The 26,402-nt window shown below is 35.6% G+C and overlaps 1 protein-coding gene across 25 annotated transcripts in view; it reads left to right on the forward strand.

The window, feature by feature from the left end:
- The window catches only part of col25a1 (collagen type XXV alpha 1 chain), a 325,150-nt gene that overhangs the window by 272,763 nt on the left and 25,985 nt on the right, over positions 1 to 26,402 (forward strand). For 16 of the 25 annotated variants that reach the window (XR_015496369.1, XM_087262002.1, XM_087262001.1 and 13 more), the window contains 10 exons: positions 15,521 to 15,553; positions 15,639 to 15,674; positions 16,372 to 16,416; positions 17,371 to 17,433; positions 18,242 to 18,310; positions 22,051 to 22,095; positions 22,266 to 22,310; positions 22,896 to 22,973; positions 23,323 to 23,346; positions 23,875 to 23,919. Coding sequence is in view for 23 of the 25 variants with exons in the window: in XM_087262002.1 (XP_087118128.1) it covers positions 15,521 to 15,553; positions 15,639 to 15,674; positions 16,372 to 16,416; positions 17,371 to 17,433; positions 18,242 to 18,310; positions 22,051 to 22,095; positions 22,266 to 22,310; positions 22,896 to 22,973; positions 23,323 to 23,346; positions 23,875 to 23,919 (483 nt within the window). In the remaining 2 variants the exon portion in view is untranslated. The remainder of the gene's footprint in view (positions 1 to 15,520; positions 15,554 to 15,638; positions 15,675 to 16,371; positions 16,417 to 17,370; positions 17,434 to 18,241; positions 18,311 to 22,050; positions 22,096 to 22,265; positions 22,311 to 22,895; positions 22,974 to 23,322; positions 23,347 to 23,874; positions 23,920 to 26,402) is intronic. The other 9 variants (XR_015496370.1, XM_087262005.1, XM_087262004.1 and 6 more) reach the window with 1 other exon arrangement.

Genomic DNA, 26,402 nt, shown 5'->3' on the forward strand with positions numbered 1-26,402 from the left:
GTTTGATGTTTCAGCAGGACAGTCACCCATAGCACAATTCCAGATCTACCAAAGAATTCACATTCAGACACGATACAATGTTCTAGAATGGACACCCAAGTCCCCAGACTTGAACATAATCGAAGATCTATTGGTTGATTTGAAAAAGGTCATTCATGCTCGACACCCATCAAACCTGACTGAACTGGAGAAATTGTGCAAGGAAGAATAGCCCAAAATGCCTTCAGCAAGAATTTAGGCACTTATCCTTGACTATAAGAAGTGTCTACAGGCTGTTATTTCAGCTAAAGGTGGCTCTACAAAAGATTGATGTCATTATTGTGTTGGGGTGGCCAAATTTTTGCACATGCCTGTTTTTGTTTGAACTGAAATGTTGCTTTTTCCCTAGGCTATAAAATATATCCAAATGAAATCACTGAAAGCCCAGCAGGCTATGGCTTGCAATATATATCCCTCTTATTTAGATATTACTTTTTGTTAACCCAGCCCTGGTTCTGCATGTTTGGCATTGTCAGATGTCATCTGACATAGCTCTTAGTTTGCTGGTTTGGACAGAGTTATCTATATATTCAATTCAATTGAATTAACTTTTATTTGTATAGCGCTTTTACAATGTAGATTGTGTCAAAGCAGCTTCACATAAAAGATCATAGTAAATTGAAACAGTGTATTTCAGTATTTAGTGTTTAAGTTCAGTTCAGCTCAGTTCAGTGTGGTTTATTAGTCACTATTAAGGTGACTAATAAACCACTGATTAGCAAATCCATCGATGCGTAGCTCTACAGATCCCAAACCATGCAAGCTATGGCAATAGCGGAGAGGGAAAAAACTTCACTAATTGGTGAGAGTGAAGAAAAAAAAAAACCTTAAGAGAAATCAGACTCAGTTGGGCATGACCATTTTAATTTCTCCGCTGGCCAAACGTCTTGTGCAGGGCTGTATTCTCAGCAACGAAGGCCGGAAGCTGTCGTAATTCGACTTCTTATCAATTAGAAATGATCAGACCGCAGGTTTTGAATATCAGAAAATAAACTTTATTCTCCATAATAAAGCAGAGAAAGAGCAGAACAGACCCCAAAGCATTGTAAGAATCAGCTCTTTGGTTTAAATCATGTTTAAACTTTGGGGATTCGAATCAAAGATTCGAATATGATTCACATAGAATTATTTAAAGCTTACACTTAACTTTAGTATTTGTCCAGCAAATAGAACGTTTAATGTAAAGCAGTTCTGTATTATATTATTACGTGGCCAACAATAACAATATAAAAACAGTATCTAATTATTTATTAAGCAAGGTAGCAGTATCTGAAGCTGAGGCATTAACTTATAAAGCACACAACACACCAACACGGATTTAAAACGAAACAAAAGTTTATTGCTACTCTATAACACAAAGTACTAATCTACGTAAAACAAACAAACGCACATACATACACACACGCACAAGCAGTTTGAGGAGAGTTTTGACTGAGTGGATTTAACTTCTAGCCTTTGCTAAGTTCTTAGCATTGCAACCTGAGAGAAACCATAAAAGCAGAGAATTTCGCTATTCTTTACTACTTAAACATAATTCACACCAGAGTCAGCAATGGATAGAAACCTTGTTTGTGCTACTTGCGTTCTGATGTAATTTGGTTTCCTCGACTGGTCCAAAGGGAAATCCCGGCGAAGCTGATTGGTCAGCGTAGCAACTTCAGTGACGTGATGGAATTCCCTTGTCGGTGAAGAGGGGTTTCCTTAGTCGGTTGCTAGGGATACGGATGTTGGACAAGGCGCCGTTCGAAGTCCTTCCTGGGTTCCTGTAGTTAGGATGAGTTTCAGAGTTTGGATGTGTTGACCCGATGGCTTGTTGTTGAAGCGGTTGCACAAGCAGATCGGGGGTCGAGCCGGCAGCAAGTGAAGGTCGCGGTCTGCTCCGTGATGTAACGAGGCTTCCGGCGAGGCGATGTAACGGCCACAGCACGAGAAGAGCGACGTCCGGGCAGCGACGGCGGTGACGACTGGCAAAGATGACCGGCAAAAGACGACGATGAAATTCCTTTGTTCAAAGTTTTATAGGCTTTGGTAGAGGCTGGGTCTACACAATACTTGTCCAATCAGAGAAGGTGCGGGGTGGAGTCACACCCCAATTCTGCCCTCTAGAAGGCCGGGTTGACAAATTGTGTTGGTGCTGCTTTGATAGCATAGTTGTTAAAATAAAGTCTCATAACATGGACACCTTTCATAATATGGTTTCTTCATATAAACCAATGCATTTGAAACTTTCATAGCTTTCAATCAATACCAAACATGAAGTATGTCATAAACATTCTGTAGATTTCATTTGTCACTGAGGGCTATTACTCAAGAACTATCTATAACAGTTTTGTTAAACACATGGAACATGTACACACAAAAACCTACAGAAACATAAAGCAAACATACATTACTCAAATAAACACAGTTTTACTGTATGTCCATTAAACTTTGGAAGCGTTTCTGATCGCTTCTGTGTCTGCCTGAGAATGTGTATTCCTTGCAGACGCCAAAGGACACGCGAACCAAAAGGTACTTCTCAAAAACCGGTTTGGTGGGTTTTTGATTGTAGAGCCTCTTATTGTTTTAAGGTGTAAAGTTAATTAACACGCAACTGTGATGTTGACTGGATAGTCGTCCTGTGGATTGCCTTTTGCTGGGTGCCTGTGGATTGCTTTGAAAATGAAATCAAAGCTCAGACATTTAGGCACCAACCAGTCTTTTAAGGATAACATGGTCTGTGGCTTGTTCGGTTCTGGAACGATCCGTTGACTCCCCACAGCATTCTGAAGTCTCTCCTGGACACTTCCTTTCTTTGGTTCTCTCTTTCTAAAGTCTCTCCTGCTCCTTCTAAAGTCTCTGTATTTTCCACAATCTTTATACAGGTTATTTGACACACCCCTAGGTGTCTCATTTTAACTCTTGACCATTTTTGAATAGGTTTCTACTCTAAGTGGTCCTGTTATTCTTGGGTCTCAGCCCACTATCTCATGTCAACAGAGATGTTACAGGTCTGTGTCAGCAACTGTTTTGACACCAAAGTTCTCTCTCCATAGATGCAACTTTTGCAAAAGGACTAAGTGTTACATACATTGTCATGATTGCATAATCACTTGATAATATGTTACTCATTCTAACTTCTGACACATATAGCTTCATACAAGCATTTAACATATATAATCAGTGCTTTACATATTCAGTTATTCTACACAATCAGTCATTCAGTCATTCTTCTACATAGCCTTCTCCTAGTGTTGCTTCTGTGCAGGCATACTCATCTTACCCAGTATTTTTAACACACTCTAGCATGTTTGCTGCAAACACTACATACATTTTGAGAAGAGAAAATTAACTGCTTTACACTTTGAAAATACTTTACACTGAGAAAATAAAATCTTCTTCAAAGCTGGGCCTCAGTGAAGACTCGTCTGTCCCTGGAGCATCACAGGAATCAGTCTCATGCTCTCCACTCCTCCATGACCAGCCCAGCAGCTGCTCAGGATATGGCCTGGTCCAGGATATAGACACCTTGGGATCATCTCGTCACTAGTCTTGGATCAAATCAAAGGCGATGCGTAGTCTGAGGGCCTCTGGATGAGTATCCCCAGGTGGAAATAGAGAATAAAGAGAAGAATTAGCGTAGCTGCTGTTCATAGTGTATATAAACAAGATGCAGAAACCTGTGTGGAAACCTGCTAAGTGATGCACTTGAGTGTATGCTTTACTAAACCGATAGGTATTTAATCTAGTTTTGAATTGAGAGCATGTGTCTGAGACTTGGTTGTTATCAGGAAGGCTATTCCAGAGTTTAGGAGCCATAAATGAGAAGGCTCGACCTCTTTTACTCGATTTTGCTCTTCTAGGTACTACCAGAAGCCCTGAGTTTAGATATCTTAAAGACAGAGTTGGATTATAGCGAGACAGAAGGTTGAGGATGAAATTGGGGTGATATGATCATATTTTCTAGACCTGTTAAGAGCTCTAGCAGCCGCATTTTGTACTAATTAAAGTTTGTTAATAGAGGATGCTGGGCATCCAGCAAACAGTGCATTACAGTAGTCCAGCCTAGAAATCATAAAAGCATGGACTAGCTTTTCTGCATCTGAGATGGATAGCATATTTCGTAACTTAGCGATATTTCCTTGATGAAAGAAGGCAGTTTTTGAGACATAGGATATATGATTTTCAAAAATTGCTTTCTAATTTGACACCCAGATCTTTTATAGTAGAGCTAACGCTAACTTTGTATTTTAACGCTAACTTTTGTATTTGTAAATAGCGAGAGCTGCTGTGTACAGGATTTAGGCCCAATAAGTAATAATTCTGTTTTGTCTGATTTTAAGAGAAGAAAATTGTTGGTCATCCAGTCTTTAACATTTTAATACACTCAGTTAGCTTAGACAGTTCAAACGTCTCATCAGGTTTAATATATAATTGAATATATAATCAGGTTGAAATATATAATTGAGTATCATCTGCGTAGCAAAGAAAGCTGATCCCATGTCTTCTAATAATGTCTCCCAGGGGTAGCATGTAAATTGTAAACAGCAAAGGGCCTAAAACTGATCCTTGAGGCACCCCATACTTTACCGAGCTGACTTGTGAAGGCTGTCCGTTAATATTCAAAAACGATCTGTTAAGTATGACATAAACCATTGTAGAGCCTGTCCCTGGACACCTGTGGACTTTAAGCAATCCATGAGGATATTGTTGTCAATGGTGTCAAATGCCTCACTAAGATCAAGTAAAACTAATAGCGAGATGCACCCTTGGTCAGCAGCTAAGAGTAAATCATTGGTTATTTTCACTAATGCAGTTTCTGTACTGTGATGAGCCCTGAAACCTGACTGAAACACTTCAAAAGCATTGTTTGTCTGCAGAAACAAGCATAATTGGGCAGAAATAACTTCTTTCTAGTATTTCAGACATGGAAAATGGAAATATTTGAATGGAAGATTTGAAATAGGCCTATAATTAGCTAAGTTGCTGGGGTCAAGTTGCGGTTTCTTAATAATAGGCTTAATAACAGCTAGCTTGTAAGAATTTGGAACATGGCCTAGAGATAAAGAAGAGTTGATGTTGTTTTTGATTAATTGATTGATTGATTGAATTTTATCTAGCTCTTCATGTTCTATGATTTTGAAGCACTGTAGGTCATTTTGATTCAGTGAAATGTTACTGGATCTGAAGTAAAAGGCAGTGCAGAAAGTTTAACATTTCCTATTCTCTGTCTAAAGCCTTCTATTTTATCACTGAAAAAATTTTATAGTCATCACTACTAATTTGCGGTGGAACATTTTCTTTCATATATGACCGATTATTTGTTAATTTAGCAATGGTGTTAAATAAAAATCTAGGATTGTTATGATTATTTTTTATCAGTTTGCTAAGGTGCTCAGCCCTGTCAGATTTTAGAGCCCTCCTATAGCTGGACATGCTGTCTTTGTATGCAGTTCTAAAGACCTTTAAATAAGTTTTTTTTCATTTACGTTCCAGGGCACGGGTTGCTGTTTTGAGAGCGCGAGTATGACTATTATACCATGGTGTAGTTTTATTCTCTCTAGCCTTTTTGAGTTTGAGAGTTTTAGTATTTAATTCCTTGATAAATATATCAAAAATGTGTCTGATCCTCCCTCAGTCATTACAAATTAATGGCAAATAAAACTCTACCTTACTAAGTTTGAGCATGTACTAACTTGTATCTTTTAATTTGGGATTTATTTGGCTATTTTTGTAAAATTTTGTCGCAGTCACTTTTTTTGTGATTTCAAGATTTTGATATTTAGGTAATAATGAGAGCCTAAAATAGGCACTGAGAATGAGCAGACTTTCTCTGAAAAGAGCTTTGTTAGCATTAAACGTGCAATATCTCACTTCTCGACAATTAAACACATTCATTCATAAACTGGAATCAGTGCCTAGTGCTTTTTCCAAAAAAAAAAAAAAAAAGCATCAATAATTCATATTGCGTCATTCAGAGAGAAGACAGACCTCTTGGCTTATGTTGTTGGGGGATGCCAGGGCCTGGACACATGAAAGGAAAAACATTACAGGCTACAGCAATACGATTTATACCAGGTCAAGCCGAAATGAGAAAAATAATGATGGAAGAGTCAGGCACACATCCAGATTGTCTGAGAAAATAGCCAAGTGTTCAAGTATTTTGGCAGCAACGCTGTTATGAAAAGGGTTGTGAAAAGATCTTCCATCTTTCCAAAAAAGACTGAATTGTGGTACCTTTAAATTATATAATTATATGTATATTTATATATAGAATCTATGCAAATATTATATGAATTTTAACAAATAAAGATACTTACAGGTTCTGGCTCAGAATCAAGAGTTTCTTCTTTTATCGTTGAAACGGCTCCTTCTTTGAGTAGTTGTTTTTGGCTGAATCCAGCACTGAACTGGGAGTGGTTGTGGAAGCTGTCCTTTCTGAAATGCCTTGCACAGAGAGCTATATAATTATTTTATTTTATTTTTTATATATGCAAGAATTGAATTAATAATTATTTCAACTGTGAGATCTTTGAGGGGTTTCTTGCATGTACAGCTAATTTCAAATTACCCCACAGCATCTCAATGAGATTAAGATCTGGCCTTTGACTTTACCATTCCATTACAGTTTTTAGCCAGTCCTTGGTTGATTAACTGGTATGTTTTTGGCCATTGTCTTGTTGTACGGTCAGTTCTGCTTCAGCTTTATTTGTTTTCTATCAGATGGTCTCATGTATTTCTCAAGTACCCTCTGATACACAATGGTGGATTCTTTGATGGTGAGCTAACTAGGTCCTGCTGTAGCGAAGCAGTCCAAAACCATGACACTTCAACCTCTGTGCTTCACAGTTGATACAAGGTTCTTTCCTGCAATTCTGTATTTGGCTTATGCCAAACATGTTGTCTTTTCTTGTGTCCAAATAATAAAAATTTGGACTCATCTGTTCAAATAACATTATTCCATTTTTGTCATTTTGCCAGAGCATTATTGTCCTGGCCTTTTCAATATTTCCTCTGAAAAACTTCAGTCTGGCATTGATGTTTCTCTTAGTGAGCAAAGGTTTTCACCATGCACACTATTCATGCAATTATGTCTTTTGAGTGTCTTTCTAATTGTGTAGGCTTACACTTTCACATCAGCAGTAGCCAGAACCTATTGTAGCTGCTGTCATGACATTTTAGAACCTTGTTTTTAGCATTGTGAAGTCTGCTCTTGGGGTGAAAAGACATATTCATGTTGGCAGTTGTTCTGAAAGGCCTCCAATAGTAGAATATTTTACAAATACTGGAATGGCTGATTTCAAAATCTTTTGAGACATTTTTAAATCCCTTACCTGCCTCATAGGCTTCAACGATTCTTTTGCTGGAGGAGGCCTCAGACAGCTATTTTGCTCTTTCCATGGTACTAGCTGTCACTTCAACAGTCAGGAGCACATCAAAATCAATGTCTAGGTTTAGAAAGGACAAGCCTCATTCAAAATGCATAATGATTTACTTTTTTTCCTTAGTTAAAATATGCATTTTTGTAGAATTAAATTGAAAAAAGATTTGGAACAGTGTTTTCTTTAAAGGTTGTCCTATATATATATACTGTTGGCCCGGCCTGATAAAGGATGATTATATTTTAAACAGCACTGAACTGGAGTTACTAATGAAGAAATAAAGTCAAAAAATTGTTGGCATTGCTCTTTTTTTTTTTTTTTTTTTTTAAGTAATACAAAACAAAAAAAGGAGGGAAAAAAACTAATTTGACAATGTCATTCAAAACTCCAAAAATGGGCTAGACAAAATTATCTGCACCCTTTTAAAGTTGGAAATAAATAAGATTGTTATAAGCATGGGATACTCCTTTAAACTCACCTGGGTCAAGTAGCAGGTGTGGGCAATGTAAAAATCACACCTGAAAGCAGATAAAAAGAAGAGCAGTTTACTTTTGCATGTCAACATATCAACAATCTCAAAGTTACTGTTCCATCTCCAAAGATTTAGATTTGCCTTTTTCCACAATGCACAACGTTATCAAGAGGTTTGCAACCCATTGCACTGTAGCTTGTCTTCCTGGTCATGGACAGGAGAAAAAAATAATGAAATGCAGGATAGTCCAGAAGGTGACTAAGCAGCTACAAACATGTTCCAAAAAAATTAAAGCTGTTCTGTAGGCTCTGAAAGCATCAGTATCAGAAAGCTATTTTTACGTCTGAGATCTTAGGTCTTTCATAAGGACAATTTTTTAACGGACTAACTTAATATTTTAGTTAAGTTTAGTTTAGTAAAGACTTGACATTTGCAGTATATATATATATATATATATTTTTTTTTAAATATTAAAAATCATAACTAAGAAACATTAAAATAGGAATAAGAGCTTTTCAATTTATCAAAACCAAATTTAAACTAAAAATAAGCAAACCATGATATGAAAAACCTACTGGGACAACTACTTGAGAAAACATTACAGTACTATTTAAAAACATTTTATCTTAGCATTTCTTAGCATTTTATTTAGCGTGAAATCTAGTTTTTTATTTATTTTACAATGTTTAGAAGTATTAAAATGTGATCAATACCATGTAAGTTTGTGTTGCAGAAATGTTCCAGGGAATTTTATGAGATTAAATCATGCTTTTTGTTTACATTTTATGTCAGGCTGCAGTTGTTCTGGAAAAAAACTCAAATACTAATAACAACCACAAAGAAAGCAATTTTCTTTTTGCTGACCAAACAGAAAGGGTAGAGTGATTTTTGCAAGTCATTAGTTTACATGACATTTCAAGCTTGTGCACTGATGGTTTCTATAATAGAATAACATAAAGTCTATAGACATCAGAGCCAGATGGGATTAAATGCCAACAGTGTTCATGTCTGCCAAACTGATAATAGTATGCAAAAGATTTAACACTTTGATGGATATATATATATATATATATATATATATATATATATATATATATATATATATATATATATATATATATATATATATATATATATATATATATATATACATACATATATATATATATATACACATATATACATATATATATATATATATATATATATATATATATATGACATAAAAAAATTGACATTTTAAACTTTAAAGTATTTTTTAAAAATTGGCATTTTGAGATAAACAGTAAGAACAACAACTGTGGATAAACAATTTGATATAATTTCTTGGCGTAGATTACTCATGCATAAATTGTGACTAAGAATATCAAAATCATTTAAAAGGAAAGGTATGAGGGTACCAACTGAGGTGGAAGAAAAGCAGTACGCTGGCATCCAACTCTTAATGTATTTTATGGCTAACAAACATGCAGCAATTAAGCTTGCATCATAATGATTCTTATAAAAGCCAGGGCATGTATTCCTGAATAACATCTGAGTACAGACGCATGTGAAGTGGAAATACAACTTCATTAGCAGGCAGAAGGCCAAGCCATTCTTTCCCACCAACATCACTTTTCCTGATTGGTCGTCATTGACCAAATAAAACATTAATTCACAGGACATTCAACTACTCTGATAGTAATTTCATTAGATCTAAAAAAAAAAAAAAAACATGCAGTACTTTATTTTTTCCCTCTTTGTTTGCAGAAGTTAGTTAGTTAGTTAGTTAGTTAGTTAGTTAGTTAGTTCCTTAGCTAAAGATTAAATTTGTTCATTAAAGACTGTGCCACCTCTCCTATCCAGACTTAATGAAGGCATCTTACTGTTTTGAATGTCAATGATCTATTATGCAACAGCACATATTTGTTTAATGTGATTCACAGTGTGTTTGTGTACAGGATAAAAAAAAACACTTATAATAGCTCTGTTACTTTGCAAGAGAAATAGATATGCTTGATCTCAATGCAGAATAGACCCTTTTCACATGACATCAAGGGGAAGTGCACATTATGTTACAATGACATGTTTGTACATGCCTGTCAATCAATTCTGTGGGCCAGGAAGCCTGTACTCCTGCTTCACGCTGTGGTGGGCCTTAAAATAAGTGGTAATTGGATCATATTTATCATATTTTAACTTTCAAATGAGAGACTTGTTGTGTTTAAATCACTCCAATATAATTGTGGACACACTATACTTACACATACAAGTGTCTTGATAGCTGTTCTGTCCAAACAAATTCTAAAAGTCCATTTTGGCTAATAGGTGCTTTAATAGATCAGTAAATAATAATAAATGAAACTGATTGCCTTATGAAATAATTACAAGGTAATATGAGGAGTTTTAATAAAAAGTTCTCATGCTGGAACATTTGCATCAAATAAATTATACAAATTTGTATTCATAGCAGCATCAAAGTAAAAATAAATTCATTACTGTGGAAAAAACTATTTTAATTAGTAAAACAGTTGCAAATATACACTTTCTTTACTAAACAATAGCTTACTTAAGTTCTAAACTTAAATGTAATCATTTTGAAACTCAGAAGTATTGCAGTATTGAATGAGAAAGGACACATGCCCAGTAATTTAATAGTCCAAAATCACAACGCACAATCTTAATATTTTCAGTTGTAAATATTTCTAAGAAGTATTCCATAAATTTAAAGGTAAAACACAAATTTCAATACATGTGGTTGCAAAAAGGTGGAAACGAATCGACGTTGCTGTGAAAATGTATGTTTGTTATAAGTTTTGAAAGTGGGTGTGGCAAAATGGCTCAACAGCACCACCTATGCACATTTGACAGACTGGCCTTCGAGCTACGTTTCACGTACACGTATGAAAATTGGCACACACATCAAACATGCCAAAACCTATTTAAAAAAAGCTTCTTGAAGTGAAATCTTAAACCCAACAAGAAGTCGGGAATTTTTAGCTCTGCTGAAAAAGTGCAGTTTTTACCATTTTTCTATACGTTGTATTTTAACGAACTTCTCCTGGGAATTTTATCAGATCAACACCAATATTGGGTATTGTCAACTTTGGCTGCCTAAAAACTCACAGATGAGATTCCTCTCCTGAAGACATCTACAGTGCATGCCAATATTGAGTCACACTCTTAGGGCTCTATTTTGACGGTCCATTCGCAGAGCACAAAACGCAGGGCGCAAACGCTTTCAGGGCGCATGGTCTAAAAGGGTTGAGTTTATTTTCTAAATGAGTTACCGGTGTGTTTTGAGAATAAACCAATTAAGAGTCTCATCTCCCATTCTCTTTAAGAGTCAGCTGCATCGCACCAAGAGCGCATTCGCTATTTACAGGACGCAAAGTAAGTTTAAGTGGAAAAAATGAGCATTTCACAAGCAAACAGATAACAGTTTTTTTTTTTTTAACAGAAAACTGTTAAACAGAGCTTCTACTGCGTGAGAATGAGAGATAATGGAACTACTTTCACATTCGCTCTTGGATAGGGAAACCTTTAAGCACAGACATCAATTAGTCTATAAATAAATACTTTTGTTTGTTAAGCGCAAATATTAGTTTCAAAACTATTTCTGAATTCAGTTCTAATTTCCAGCAAACGAATAAATGAATAAAAATAACAAAATGTGCTCAAAAAACAGAGTTATATCCTAAAACACATGCTGTGCCCCATATGGTCTAAAACCTGACAGGTGGGCAAATCTAAGCTTGTTTTTATTAAAACAAATATAAATATGGATATAATAAATAATTCTGCTAATAATAATAACATTATACAAATGTAACAGAAATTAGCTCATTTTATGAATACCAATAGTCAACAATAACGGTTTATTCTTAATTATTAATATCCCGGCTTAAGCTTCAGTCAACCTGGTCAAACAAACAAATGATTGTATCTGATCCTGCCTGCTCAACCAAGCGGACTCTCAGATTATGAATATTAATTATCAACAATAATGAATTAATATTAACAATTAATATTCTGGATAAATTTATTGTTAACTTGACCAAACAAACATAACTAGAGCCGCTGCTCTTCCGAGCGAACACGGTAATGATCTATTCATTTAGAAAAGGGAATTGTTGCTAGCCTACTTCTTGTGAAGTAGATTAATCATTCATAAGTTTTAATCAACTTATAACAGCTAGGCAGGGGAATCTGCATTTCAGTGACATTTTCTCGTGAGGCAAACAATACAATTCATTTGATTATAATGGAATTTATTGACTAGTTAGACAGATAACGAACAAAACGCACAAACATACATTAAACATAGAACAGAGGTAAACCACGTGGAGTGGTCGTGTCTATACAGAGAACATGTAACAGCAAAGATAAATAGTAAAGCGAGGAAATAGAGATTTCAGATAAAAGAGTGACAAAACTTTCAGTTCCACACGCACCATTAAGGATCACCAAGATTATAAAAAAAACACCTTTTTGATAAAAGGGGCACAGCTTATTCGCATAACTAAAAATACCTGGAATTTCATGTCTGGAGGTCTCTCTCTTTATGCAGGTCTCTTCCTGATGAAACTCCTTTGATGTCCTTCTTGATGGGTTGAGTTTGTAATACAGCTCGGACGAACACGATCGCAAACTTTAAACTGAGTTTACTTTGCCGGAAAATAAGAAAAGCGTGGCGGGAAACGTCCTTGCGGCTTAGAAGAGCGGCATGGTCCTCCAAGGGGCTACCTTTTGATGGGTTCTTTGTTCGGACTACTCTGCTCAGATGTTGGGAGCAGTCTGGTTATACCTGGGGGTCAAGTGACAACCCGTTTAGCATTCTTTACCAATGATTTCAGGGCAAAGTTTGAGCGCGAAACCTTCCTTTGTCTCGAGGCTGCTCGTATGCAATTTTGAGTGTCCGCCCAGCGCATGCGGAGAGGCATTTAATGCAGGGAATTAAAGAATAAAGCAATGTGAGTTATGATCTTGCTCTATGCATCATGTGTTGTAAAATGTCAGCAGAAACCCATCGGCACCAAACATGGGGGGTTTAAAAGTACATCAACATAATTTTTCACATCCTCACATTATTTATGCTTTAAAAAGACCTAAAGGGACCACACCTTCAGGTTATATGAGGGGTTATACAGGTAAGAAAAGCCAGAAATGAGATACAAAGTTTGCAAACATAACATTTTAGCTCTGTGCTGGTCCCTGGTTTCTCAGTCGATTTCTCTTTGGACTAGTGTCCTTGTGGGTGTGGGGAGTTGGAGTGTGTGTGTAAGAAAGGCAGGCACGTGCACACATAGGGCTCAACCTGTGCAGTGCACATGCCCTTTTTAGTCTTGGATAGAAAGTGCCCTTCCAAAATGATCAAAAGTGCCCCCGTGACTCGCACACCCCCGGTCCCGCGCTTCAGTAGGCGCGCGACAACACCACTCTTGAGTACGCGCGCGACAACACAGTGGATCAGAACGCGCTCGACAAGGCTAGAAAATAATATGTTTTGTAATATTTTAATCCTTTATATTTATATCCTATATCTATTCTTATTATATCCTATATATATCCTTAATATTGAAACTTTTTCATATGTAAAGATATTTGCCTATTGCTCTCTTGTGCGTATTAAGCAGTGCGTAAGCGAGGCGCCGGAGTTTAGACCGGGTTAGTTTTGGTCTAATGAAAAATCTATTATAGTTTCTAAAAAATATCAACGCGCCAGCGGTCCGCCTCAGAACGCCTTCCTTTTTAGACCAGAATGCCTATGGGCGCACAAATGAGCGCTAATGCATTTGCTATTTAAACAGCGTAGCGCAACACCTCAAAACGACTTTTGCACCAAGCTGAAACTACCAAAAGACTATTGCGCCGCGCCTTGCGCCACATTGCGCCGGGTGTATGATAGGGCCCATAGCAACACCTGCTGACAGAAAGAAGTTTGGCATGAATCAGTTATTTGCTTAGATTTTATTTTTTATTTATATATCTCAGCTTAAATTTTTATTGTTCACTGTTCTCTATTATCCTAAGGCCACCGGGCAGCGGTGAGCCTGGATGTGAGGTCCCTTTCATCGCTGCTTGTTACTAATTACATGTAGTTTTATTCTATATTGAATTTGTACAACATAAATTAACATATCAAACATTAAAAACCTGACTACATAAAACATCAAATTCAACCAAATAAGCCTGCTAAATCATAACCTTTGTCTGACTTTTAGTAACTGCTTTTTGACACAAAAGAATTTCTAGATTTGTAATGTGTTGGTTTAGGTGAGGACTGAACCCAGGTCTCTTAGGGTGCTTCCACACCTGTGAATTGATTCAGTTGTTCTGATTACAAATGTTACATTGTTGCTCTTTGCCCTTGGAGCAGTTCGCTTTCACACTGCAAAGTTTCTAATCGGACCAAAAGAGCAAAAAACAAGTCACGTGCAAGTAAACTCTCTTTACATTGGTCAGAGTGTCAGGGTTTATTTTGCATTGTCCGGCTAAGCTGTCAGGAGAGGTGGTGGATTGGTGGTGATTGACAGGGTGCGCGCGCGACGTGTCTAAGGAGAGATGCGGTGGGGAGGGGTGAGAAGGGTGCACAACGATGCCTATTTGAGGACCGGGAGGGAGACGCGAGATTTGCGGGCATCCGGAGACTCGCGAAACTTCCCGCCCTACTCGTAATTCTTTCTTCATATAGCCGTAAGCCTATTACATATCCATAAAACACTGTGATATAACCGTGCTCGGATCGGATCGCTTTCTCACTGCAATCGAACAGCTCCAGGGTTTGTTTCAATCGAGCCGAGACCACCTCATTCAAGCGATCTCGGAGCGATTACTTTGGCGCGGAACAGAGCGCGATTGCCCTGTTCACATATGCCAAACAAACCGCGCTAACTGAGCAAACGAGATACGTTCCGAAACAAAAGTGTAGGTGTGAAAGCACCCTAAGACAAAGCTGGGGCTTTCCTAGTTGAGCTAACTCCTCACTAGATGAACCCAAGAGCAGAAGAATGACAGAACTTGAGGCTTTGGTTTCAGAAAAAATAAACAAATGATCTTTACTAGAAAAATAGAATGTAAAGTTCAACAGAAATAACTAAAGTTGAGCTTCTAGTAAACAAGCTAAACAAATTAGACACAAGGGTCAAAAAGCACAACAGTAAAGTGTCACTTAGCTTCTCTAGACAATCTGGAGAACACCGGCAGTAATGGCTCAAGACAGAACACAATAGTTTGTAACACACACACTTATATAGGGCAAAACACAAGTGTTGCAAATCAAGCATGAAAAAAAAAAAAGTGGTGCCATCCACTGTTCCGGAGGAAGCATAGAAATTGGATCCTGTTGTGTAAGGAAACAGGAGCACCTCCTTCTGGTCAGGAGGAGGAATGCAGCTTAATGAATTCTTACATAAATTAATGCCTTAAATTAACACACAGTACATTTGTTGCAATAGAATACCAATCCAACAGCAATCTTTCTGCTTTTTTCCCCCTAAATTACCATTTGTATTATTCCCAATTTACTTGCTTTGTGCTTATACAGTCTGATAGAGATATTTGGCAAATAGTACAGCTGATTTGTGCATAAGCTTTATAGTATTTAGTTTTTATAATTTTTTGATGCTAACAGAAAAAATATGCTATAATATACTACAATTTTGCACAGGGAATTGCAGGATCCTCTGCCGCTGGAATCAAGGTAAGACCCAAAATTATTTTTGTGCTTTTAGTAATTATTTTTTATTAGGTGTATGAACATGACTGCTGCATTCTTATTATTACAGGGTGAGCCAGGCGAGCCAGGTCGTGGAGGACAAAAGGTAAAACCCCAGTACTTATACTGCACAGCTGGCTGGAGTACACACTTACAATAGTTATTTGAACAAATATAGTAATCATTAACTAAAAAGCATTATAGCATACTATAGTGCATTTAGAAAATAAAAGAAAGCATTTTTTTTAGCAAAATAAAGACAAATAGTGAGCACACTGAATTTTTCCTTGATGAAAATGATCATTTTTCACAATGACATTACAAAATGTAAACTTTGTCTTTTTTTGTCTCTTTTTTCCTTTGTGTTTTTATGTCAAACAATTATCTGTTGGCTAACCCATAAAAACACCATTAGGCTTCACTAAATGACTTATCTACTCTGAATCTAGTGTGAGAGTGTGTCTCTGGGATCTATATACTTTTTTAGTGTTAGCTGTAACCAAAAGCTACAGATACTGTATAATTGATGACATTTTAGTAGGTCTCAACATGAATGTGCTGAACTGTTAATTTGGAAAGTCTGATGGAAACCATTCAGCTTAAACAACATTAGCTGTCAAATGTGTATTTGCTTTTACTTCAGGATCTTGATGATTTTCACTTTAGTAGGAAAACTGGGGCCAATCTTTTGATAATGCGGGTTTAGAGGAAACCTATTGTGGTTGAGCTGGTTTTCCAGGCTCAACGCCAGTAGTAGTGGCCTGGTTTGGTTGTAATTTGTTGCACTTCTTTTTTCTACATAGGGTGAGCCAGGACTTCCAGGCCTGCCTGGACTGCCCGGGATTAAGGTAATTCTCATGCGTGTTCCTAAAAAACATTATCCTCACCCATTCTCAATTTTCAGCAGCTCATAAGCCTGTTATTCTTTTCGACTCTATAACAGTTATTGAAGTGTGACTGTTTTGTGTCTATAAATCTTTTATGATAACATATGTATCAATCAATTATTGTTTTTGAATGGCATGTGCTTTAAATTGGCTTATTCATGCACTTTATCATAATTCACTGATTACAGAAGTGGATCATCATTTAATTTCTCTATTAACAAAGATTGATGGTGTCATATTCTTCAAATTTTGTCCTCAAACAGATTCCTCTGCCATCAGTGCATTAATCCCCTGAGTATGTTAAACCAAAAAGTTATTCAACCTCTTGGTGTTTTGTAATGGAATTTTACTTTCCCCTTCTAAAAATGTAAAGGTTTTTATAGTCTTTCATGTTTCAAACTGTCAAAATATTTTTTTCAAAAATATGAGAGAGTAAGTGGAAAAATCACTGGAACAATGAGCTTGTCCATAGTTCTATACTTTCAATTCAAATAAATATGCATAAACTGATGTTTAATGCTGTTTTTGGTTTGTTTTCCTGTATTCTTTTGGGTGCTTGTAAACTGCTGGCATTGTAAACCCCCATTGTACTTAGAACCTAAAGGCTCTGGATGCTAACCTCATACTAATGTAATGTTCTTATGTTTTTTATAAAGACACTGAGAGTCAAACTATTTATAGCATTGACAGAGGCTCTAAAATTGTTAGAATTTTTTTTAACTACTTTTATTAACAAGGTGTTATTAACAACGTTCAGCTAGATCAGTTCTTGAAGAAAAGGGTGTTTTGGTACTGCAGTTAATGGATGCTTTGGAAAGTGCTCCTCTAAATTTATCATTTACAAATAATTTGATATGGGAAATTTTTGATTTGCGACATAGTGATTAACGGACAGTTCCATCTGTTTGTATACAGGGTGAACCTGGTTTCTTTGGGCCTCAAGGCGAGCCAGGGCTTCCAGGTCTTCCAGGAACTAAGGTGAGTTTGTAATACCACCACTGGCTGTACATCCCAGTTTAATGTTATTTTCTTGGTTTTTGGTTTGTTTCTCGGGTATTTGCAATAGAGTTAGAGGTAATAGAGTTACCATGTTAATAATATGTATAAGAAACAACAAATAACCAAAGATTGTTCAGTGTGGGAGCACTACTCTAGTCTCTAATTAAAACAAGAGTTTAAGCTAATATTACCAGATTTATTTTTTTATTATTATTAACATGTGGCTTAGTGGTTAGCACTGTTGCCTCACAGCTAGAAGGTTGCTGGTTCTAGTCCCTGCTGGAGCAGTTGGCATTTCTTTGTGGAGTTTTAATGTTTCTCCCTATGTACACATAGAGTGAATTGGATAATAATAATAATAATAATAATAATAATAATAATAATAATAATTATTATTATTATTATTATTATTAATAGCAGTAGCTATTATTAATATTATTAGTAGTAGTGGTAGTAATAGTTATAGTAATTTATAAATAAGTGAATTATCTTAGCTTTTTTAGGAGTGCCAATTCGATGGTTCACATGCAGTTTGATCATGGCCAGTAGGTGCCACCTAGAGGCCACATTAGATGAGAATCACTGATCTAAATCCAATATTGTTTCAATACCAAAGTGTGTCTTGTTCAGCTGGTCAATTTTAAAATCAGCTTGAACATAATTTTATGACTGGAGGTTGTCATAAAGAATGTCTGAATGAGCAAACAGTCAGAAACATAATAACAAATAAATCAGTTTTTTATCACCCAAAAAAATTAAAAAATATTTTTTTTTTCTCTTCTTTTAGGGAGAGAGAGGAGAACCAGGACCACCTGGAAAAGGTGAACGTGGTGAAACAGGTCCTTTAGGACAGAAGGTAAAGTAAAAAAAAGGCATTTTTTTCATAGGAAATATGTATTATATGTGATAATTTCCAGCAACCACACAGAGGATATGGGGTTCAGAGAACAGAAGCTCAGGATACATTTATCCCCTAAAAGTGAAATGAATAATTTCATTAAAATTCATAAAAGGTAAAATATGAACACATAGATTTCCCAGACTGTGATTGTATTTTCGCTTTGTTTAGAGATATGAAATTTTTAGTTCACCAAATTTAACATTAGTAAATGTTTACTTTATTTTTAGTAGATTTTTACTTTATAATTTATTTTTATTAACTAGCATTACCAAACATGACTAAATATTGTATCAATAAATACTACATGTATTGTTAAAGTTATCCATGGATCATTATTTTAAAGTATTTTACATAATCTACACTTCAATGAATTCAAAGTGCACATTATCTCTTTAAATAAGATGAAAAATGAACTGCAGGACTGTAACATTTTTAATAAGGGTCCATGCACAAATGTGCAGGAACACTAATGTTATAATTCTGAGTATATGCACATTCTAGATTTAAGCACATATGTTTTTGTTGATGGGATTGTGGAGAGATGACAAGAATGATGGGGTAGAGAGAGAGGGTAAGGGGTTTAAAAAAGGACCTTAAGATGGAAATCATCATCATGAATGCAGCTGTGCCATAGTGTGCTTAACCACTAGCCTAGGCTATCCGCACTGACAAAACATTTGACATTTATGATCTTTATGGTCTTGTCTTTACTGTGTCTCCCTCTGGAGGAAAACTCTGGTACAACATATTGTAGTTCTGTGGCCATTATGTTGCCTTTTTTTTTTAATTTCCTCAAACTGCTTGAGAAATTTAATTTGTACATATCATTTAAAGAAACTAAACATTTTTTATTAGTCGAACCATTAAGATGCAAGTAAGATGCAATATATATATATATATATATATATATATATATATATATATATATATATATATATATATATTTTTTTTTTTTTTTTTTTTATGTGTATATACATGTTTTGTAATACTGACTGTAATAACCAGTAAAATCTACATTGGCCTGCTAAACAGCAAATAAGGCGTGGTTTATGAGGTGGCAATAGGCCCTCTGTAAAATCTGCAGAACATCATCAGAACATCTGGTTCCTATAATTGCAGAATAGTGGTGATAAAGCATGAATTTGCTGTTCCAAGTTAAACCACAAATGTGGGAATGTTGGGTTCAGGTCATGTGAATTTGGAGGCCAAGTCATTCTTGAATTTTCTGGCAGGCCTGCATTGCCTTGTTGCTGCTTTGAATGGGTGCACTTGGTCCATAACAAAATGCAGATTCAGGAAAGTCTTCAGATTTGTACTGTTGGGAAAGTGGGCTTAATTTGTCCCAAGAAAACATTGCTCATAGCATTAAACCACTGCTGTGGGCTTCTGTCACCCAACTGTTTATCAATTACCATTTCTACCTAGAAACTTGATTCATCACACTTGACTACTTTCTTCCAATTATCAACAGTCCAATCTTGTTAATTTTCGTCCCATTTCAGTCATTGTTCTTTTTGAGTCAGCCTATTTGGTTTTAAACACAATTTTGTGTTTGAAAAAAAAACACAGAATTGTTGACAGTTTTGTAGATTTAGTAAAAAAGAAAACTGAAATATCACATGGTCCTTGGTATTCAGGCCATTTTTTCAGAATTTAGTAGAAGCACCCTGGATTTGGGCATCCTCTGCCATTCATCTTTGCAGATCTTTTCCAGCTGTGTGAGGTTGGATGGTAAACGTTGGTGGATAGCCATTTTAGGTCTCTTTAGAGATACTTAATTGGGTTTAAATCAAGGCTCTGCAACTGTCCCTGCAAATGAAAAAACACCCCTACAGCTTCACTGTTGGGACTTATTAGACAGGTGAGCAAGACCTGGTTTTCTATATCACTTAGATTTAAGACCAAAAAGTTCTAGCTTGGTTTTATTACACCAAATAACCTTATTTCTCACCATCTTAGAGTCCTTCAGGTGTTTTATGTGTCTAGCACTGAGGAGAGGCTTCCATCGGGCCACTCTGCCATAAAGCTCTGACTGGTGGAGGGATGGTTGACTTTTTACAATTTTCTCCCATCTCCCAACTGCATCTCTGGAGCTCAGCCACAGTGCTCTTTGGGTTCTTCTTTACCTCTCTCACTAAGGCTCTTTCCCCCAGATAGCTCAGCTTGGCCGGACGGCCAGTTTTAGGAAGGGTACTGGTCATCCCAAACATTTAGGGTTTATTGAGGCCACTATGCTCTTAGGGTCCTTAAGTGCAGCAGAATTTTTTGAATTGTTGCCCAGATCTGTGTCATACCACAATTCTGTCTCTGAGCTCTTCATGCAGTTTCTTTGACCTCGTGATTTTCATTTGCTGTGACATGCATTGTGAGCTGTAAGGTCTTATATAGACTTGTGTGTTACTTTCCTACTCAAGTCCAATCAGTATAATCACAGCTGGACTTAAATGAAGGTGTAGAACCATCTCAAGGATGATCAGGAGAAATGGACAGCACCTGAGGTAATTATATGGGTGTCACAGCAAAGGATCTGGATACTAAGAGGTTGTGTGATGTTTCAGATTTTCTTTTTTAACAAATTTGCAATTAAAATCAGTAATGACACTAAAATCCAACAAGTTATATATATTATATAGAATTATTAGCCCCCTAAGTTTTTAGCCCCCTTGTTTATTTTTTCCTAATTTCTGTTTAATGGAGAGATTTTTCAACACATTTCTTAACATAATAGTCTTAATAACTCTTTTCTAATAACTGATTTATTTTATCTTTGCCATGATGACAGTAAATAATATTTGACTATATATTTTTCAAGACACTTCTATACAGCTTAAAGTAACATTTAAAGGCTCAACTAGCTCAAATAGGTTAACTAGGCAGGTTAGGGTAATTAGGCAAGTTATTGTATAACAATGGTTTGTTCTGTAGACTATTGAAAAAAAAAATTGCTTAAAGAGGCTAATAAGTTTGTCCTTAAAATGGTTTTAAAAAATTTAAAACATGCTTTTATTCTAGCCAAAATAAAACAAATAAGATTTTCTCCAGAAGAAAAATTATTATCAGCATACTGTGAAAATGTCCTTGCTCTGTTAAACATAATTTGGGAAATATTTAAAAAAGATGAAAAAATTCAAAGGGGGCTAATAATTCTGACTTCAACTGTATGTATGTATGTATGTATGTATGTATGTATGTATGTATGTATGTATGTACAGTATGTATGTATGTATGTATGTATGTATGTATGTATGTATGTATGTATGTATGTATGTATGTATGTATGTATGTGTATATATAATAATAATATAATATAATACAGTAAACAACATAATATATACAGATATAATATAATAATATATTACTACAGTCATATGTTCAGCATTGCTACTCAAATAAGCAGTATTTTTGGGTGATTCACCCAAATCTATTCTGATCACTTACCTTTTATTGTTAAACAGTTGAAGAATAGAATAGTGTGCTATGAGTCTTTGACTCATAGCACACTATTTTTGTCTTATTTTTGTCACTATTTTTGTCTTTTTTTTGTTTTCATCAGTTCTAAATACTAGTCTTACTACTCTTCCAGTGTCATAGACCATGATTAATCTAACCATACAGTAAACCACAGATATCTTATTGGGTTGTTTCTGAAAAAGCTACTACATAATAATCTTTAACTGTCTCCAAAAAATTTTAAGGGAGAGCAAGGGGAATCAGGAGCACCAGGCCTGAAAGGTTCAAAGGTCAGTATCTGCTTCTTAGTGAACCATGCATTAGGAAATTAAAAACAATAGAAATGTTTTTATAGTTTTGAAGCAAAAACAAGGGACATTTAACATGTGATAATATAACAAACAAAAATATGTTCCTGTCCCAAATTCGTTAACATGCTCTGTCCATTTTAAAATCACAGGGGGATTCAGGAGACAAAGGGGATGTGGGCCCAACAGGATCACAAGTGAGTAAAGTGTAAAATGATGTACTTTTTTTTTGACAGGCAAATTTAACACTGGCCTGAAAATTAGCTGTGTTGTGACCAAATTTATTTTATATTGGGTATCAAACTTCATTTATCTGTATTGTTAAGTAAAGAGTAAACTGACATGTTTATACTCCCAAATTTGCACTTTTTTTTTGCTGACACTGACTTAACTTGCACATGGTTACATTTGACTAAAAAACCAGAAAGACCAGAAAGAACAGGATTTATTGATTATCCACAAACACAGGGCATAATGCAATGAAAGAGCTTGGTAAACAAGTACAAGTACAAGTTAGTAAATTAGTGACTGCTATAGACAGTCTGTATGCAATAATAGTACAGTAAAGCAGTAAGTTCACATTTTGTGATGGAATACATTTTGCAAGTTTTTTTTTTCTTTTGCTGTTCTATTCAATTTCTGTGTCTAAGTTTCAATAATAATGACATAAAGAAGCTACACAATAAGAACATCATTTTAATTATTGTACCTCTTTATTTTAGTGAAAACCGTGCTAGTAGTTACATATGTTTATTTCATTAAAAAAGTCTATTTTTATTCAGGGGCTACCTGGGGAGAAAGGTGACCAGGGTACAACTGAAATCATAGACTACAATGGGAACATTCAAGAGGCTCTTCGGGTTAGTGAAATCATGTCACTACTAGAAATCCTATTTTTAATCTGCAAATAGACTGGTGCTCGAATGACACCAAAGAATACTTTGCCATGGGTTTACTTAAGATTTTACTATTGAATTTTTCAATTTAAGAAAATAATATCTATTGGTTAACATAATGTGACAGTGCTTCACCATTTCTTGTGCCCAAATTTGAAAAATCAATACCAAATTTAAATTATGAAGCTATTAGTAATACGTTCTAAAAACATGTGGTTTTATTAAAAGTAATGGGCACAGACAAAAAGCATGGGGTCTGGTTAATAACTGTAATCTTATTTTTTTACCTTCTCTTATTTCTGAATGCAAACAGAAGATAACTGCTATTACAGTTACGGTAATTCACCTCTGTTTTGTCTGTTATACACGAGTGCTATATTTGACTCAGCATGAATTCAACACTTTCATATACATGCTTTTGTCCTGATTCTGCTAACTGTCTTAACTAGTTGCCAAAACACTGTTTGTTGATGTGCCAGTGTTTGTTAACACCTGTTTTATTTATTTAAGATAAAGATGTATCTCTAACGTAACCCAAAAATACATTTGTAAACCTGTGTTATTACTACACCATCAGTGTTCAAAATTCTGTAAATGCACCAATTCAGTATAGCCATGTGTGTTTTTATTATGTTTCATTTGTAGCAGAAAATGTTTCAGATATGTGGGCCTTGGATGCTTGAGTCTTTCTTTCTTTCCTTGTTTCTTTCTTTCTTTCTTTCTTTCTTTCTTTCTTTCTTTCTTTCTTTCTTTCTTTCTTTCTTTCTTTCTTTCTTTCTTTCTTTCTTTCTTTCTTTCTTTGAATCTGTAAAAGGATTTTGCAGCACTTCACTTTAAATCATCTTTTATTTTGTATGTGATTCAGGGCCCCCCTGGGCCTCCTGGACCAGTTGGACCAAAGGGACTGAAGGTAATCACTTTCACGATTTAAATCACAATTTTATTTTAATCAAAAACGAAAATAACGTGCTGTACAACATTGTAACCCTCTTGTTGACTGAAGGTTAAAAATACGTTTTTTTTGCACCATTTTAAAAGCAGAATTTAACTTTTTTTTTGTGAGTTTTTCTAAGACATTATTTATTTACTATTTTCATGCTTTCAAGAAGGCTGTACAAATTTACAATACAAAGGTTGTCCTTTGGATCAGATTTGGCCCGCCAGCTGTTAAACCAACACACACTCCAACAGACACCCCTCCCAAACACTCACACCCAATAAGAATCTGTTGCTTTAACTTTCATTAATACTGTCTTGCTAAAATCTTTTTTCACTTATGCAGGCACCTTTAGAATTAGAAAATAAAATTTTTGCCGGCAGCTAGCTCTCTGCAACTCTCACATGGTTGCCCACTGAAGCTAAGCAGGGCTGCGCCCGGTCAGTACCTGGATGGGAGACCACATGGGAAAGCTAGGTTGCTGCCGGAAGTGGTGTTAGTGAGGCCAGCAGGGGGCGCCCAACCTGCGGTCTGTGTGGGTCCTAATGCCCCAGTATAGTGACGGGGACGCTATACTGCTCAGTGAGCGCTGTCTTTCGGATGAGACGTTAAACCGAGGTCCTGACTCTCTGTGGTCGTTAAAAATCCCAGGATGTCCTTCGAAAAGAGTAGGGGTTTAACCCCGGCATCCTGGCCAAATCTGCCAACTGGCCTTTGTCCATCATGGCCTCCTAACCATCCCCATATTCAATTGGCTGCATCACTGTCTCCTCTCCACCAATCAGCTGGTGTGTGGTGTGCGGTCTGGCGCAAAATGGCTGCCGTCGCGTCATCCAGGTGGATGCTGCACACTGGTGGCAGATGAGGAGATTCCCCCCACTGTGTAAAGCGCTTTGAGTGCCCAGAAAAGCGCTATATAAATGTAAGGAATTATTATTATTATTATTATTATTTTGATGGTCCATGTGAGTATTAATACTGTTGCCTAATATCTGTTAATATGCTCTTTCAACAAACATTTGACTAACTATGAGAAACTTTGAAACTATATGTCAACTTACATTAACCCCAACTTTACAGTCTACTTATAATAAAATGAGAATTAGTTGGCATGTAGATGCTATGTAACTTAAATTCAGCAAATGGACCATCAAAATAAAGTGTGACCCTTTAATTTAATCTGAAATGAGCTTTGCCACCTAAATAAACACTAATTAAATACTGCACACTGATGGAAATCCTAGACATTCACAGAGCTTGTGATAAAGATGAAATTGTTTCCTCATGCAAAATAGTTTTGAGAAGTGAAATCAAATGTAGATGCTTTATTTTAGAGGTTTAGTCAGGTTATGGCAGGTCATTTTTGATTCGAAGGACAAACAGTATACAGAATTCTTATACTAAACTGGGGTCCGTTTCCCAAACAACTTCGTAACTCATGGCTAAACTATCATAGTACGATGCATCGTTTGGGAAAAGAACAATGTAGTAATGAGTGTTTCCCAAAACCATATAGTTTCTCTGTTGCAGATCCATCATTTGAGCCACGTTAGTTAAAACGTAAAACACCCATAATGATGCTCTAAATGGGGTGGAGTAACAACTTCTTCAGTGAAGAACCCCATAATTTCTTTGTGTAAATTATATTATTTGACACGCACATGCATTTAAAATGAAATCCAATATTAGTTTTGCTAAAAACTCTTTTTCCACATTAATTGAAATGTATGTAAATGGCACATAAATAGGGCCTGTGTTTCCTTTACAATTATTATTGAGAACATGACATATTCTATTCTAAAATGTAAAATCACTTACAAAAGCTAATACGTATTCTAATATCATATATAAATCATATATTAAAAAAAATAAATAAATAAATAAATAGCGAGGCTATTATTAAAAAATAAATTTCAATATTTATTATTTATTAGGAAATGAAAAAAATCCTACTTTAATAATACTATTAATAATTTTAATGATGATGCTGATAATGATGATGATGCTTATTATTTGTTTATTTATTTTTTTTTTTTTAAGTCTACTTTTACAATTTGAAATGATTTCAAAGTGCACTGCGTAGGGAGCACAATTGTAAGCATGAAGATCTCTAAAACTGAGCTGTAAAATACTTTGAAAGCAAATTACAGAGGGAGAGAGATGGCTTTAATTATTCTTCTTTTTTTTATTCCAACTTTAAATGTTAGAATGTTCTTAATGAATAGGGCATAGGGGGGATAACTGGGAATAGAACACAGCCAGGAACTATGTTTTCTGAAACATTTTTATAAAGGAGGCTAGAATACCATAATTTAACTATGTCTTATAGTCCTAGCTTGAGTTAAATTAAGTCTCTTTGTGTGATCTGGGCCTTAAAGACATTAGGATAGTCCCAAATTGCATACTTATGCACTATTTTACGCAATTTTGTTGTATAAATAATGTAAGTAGTGCAT

Source organism: Danio rerio, chromosome 7 (genome assembly GCF_052040795.2).
Source record: "Danio rerio strain M-AB ecotype USA chromosome 7, GRCz13ab, whole genome shotgun sequence".
Taxonomy (NCBI): domain Eukaryota; kingdom Metazoa; phylum Chordata; class Actinopteri; order Cypriniformes; family Danionidae; genus Danio; species Danio rerio.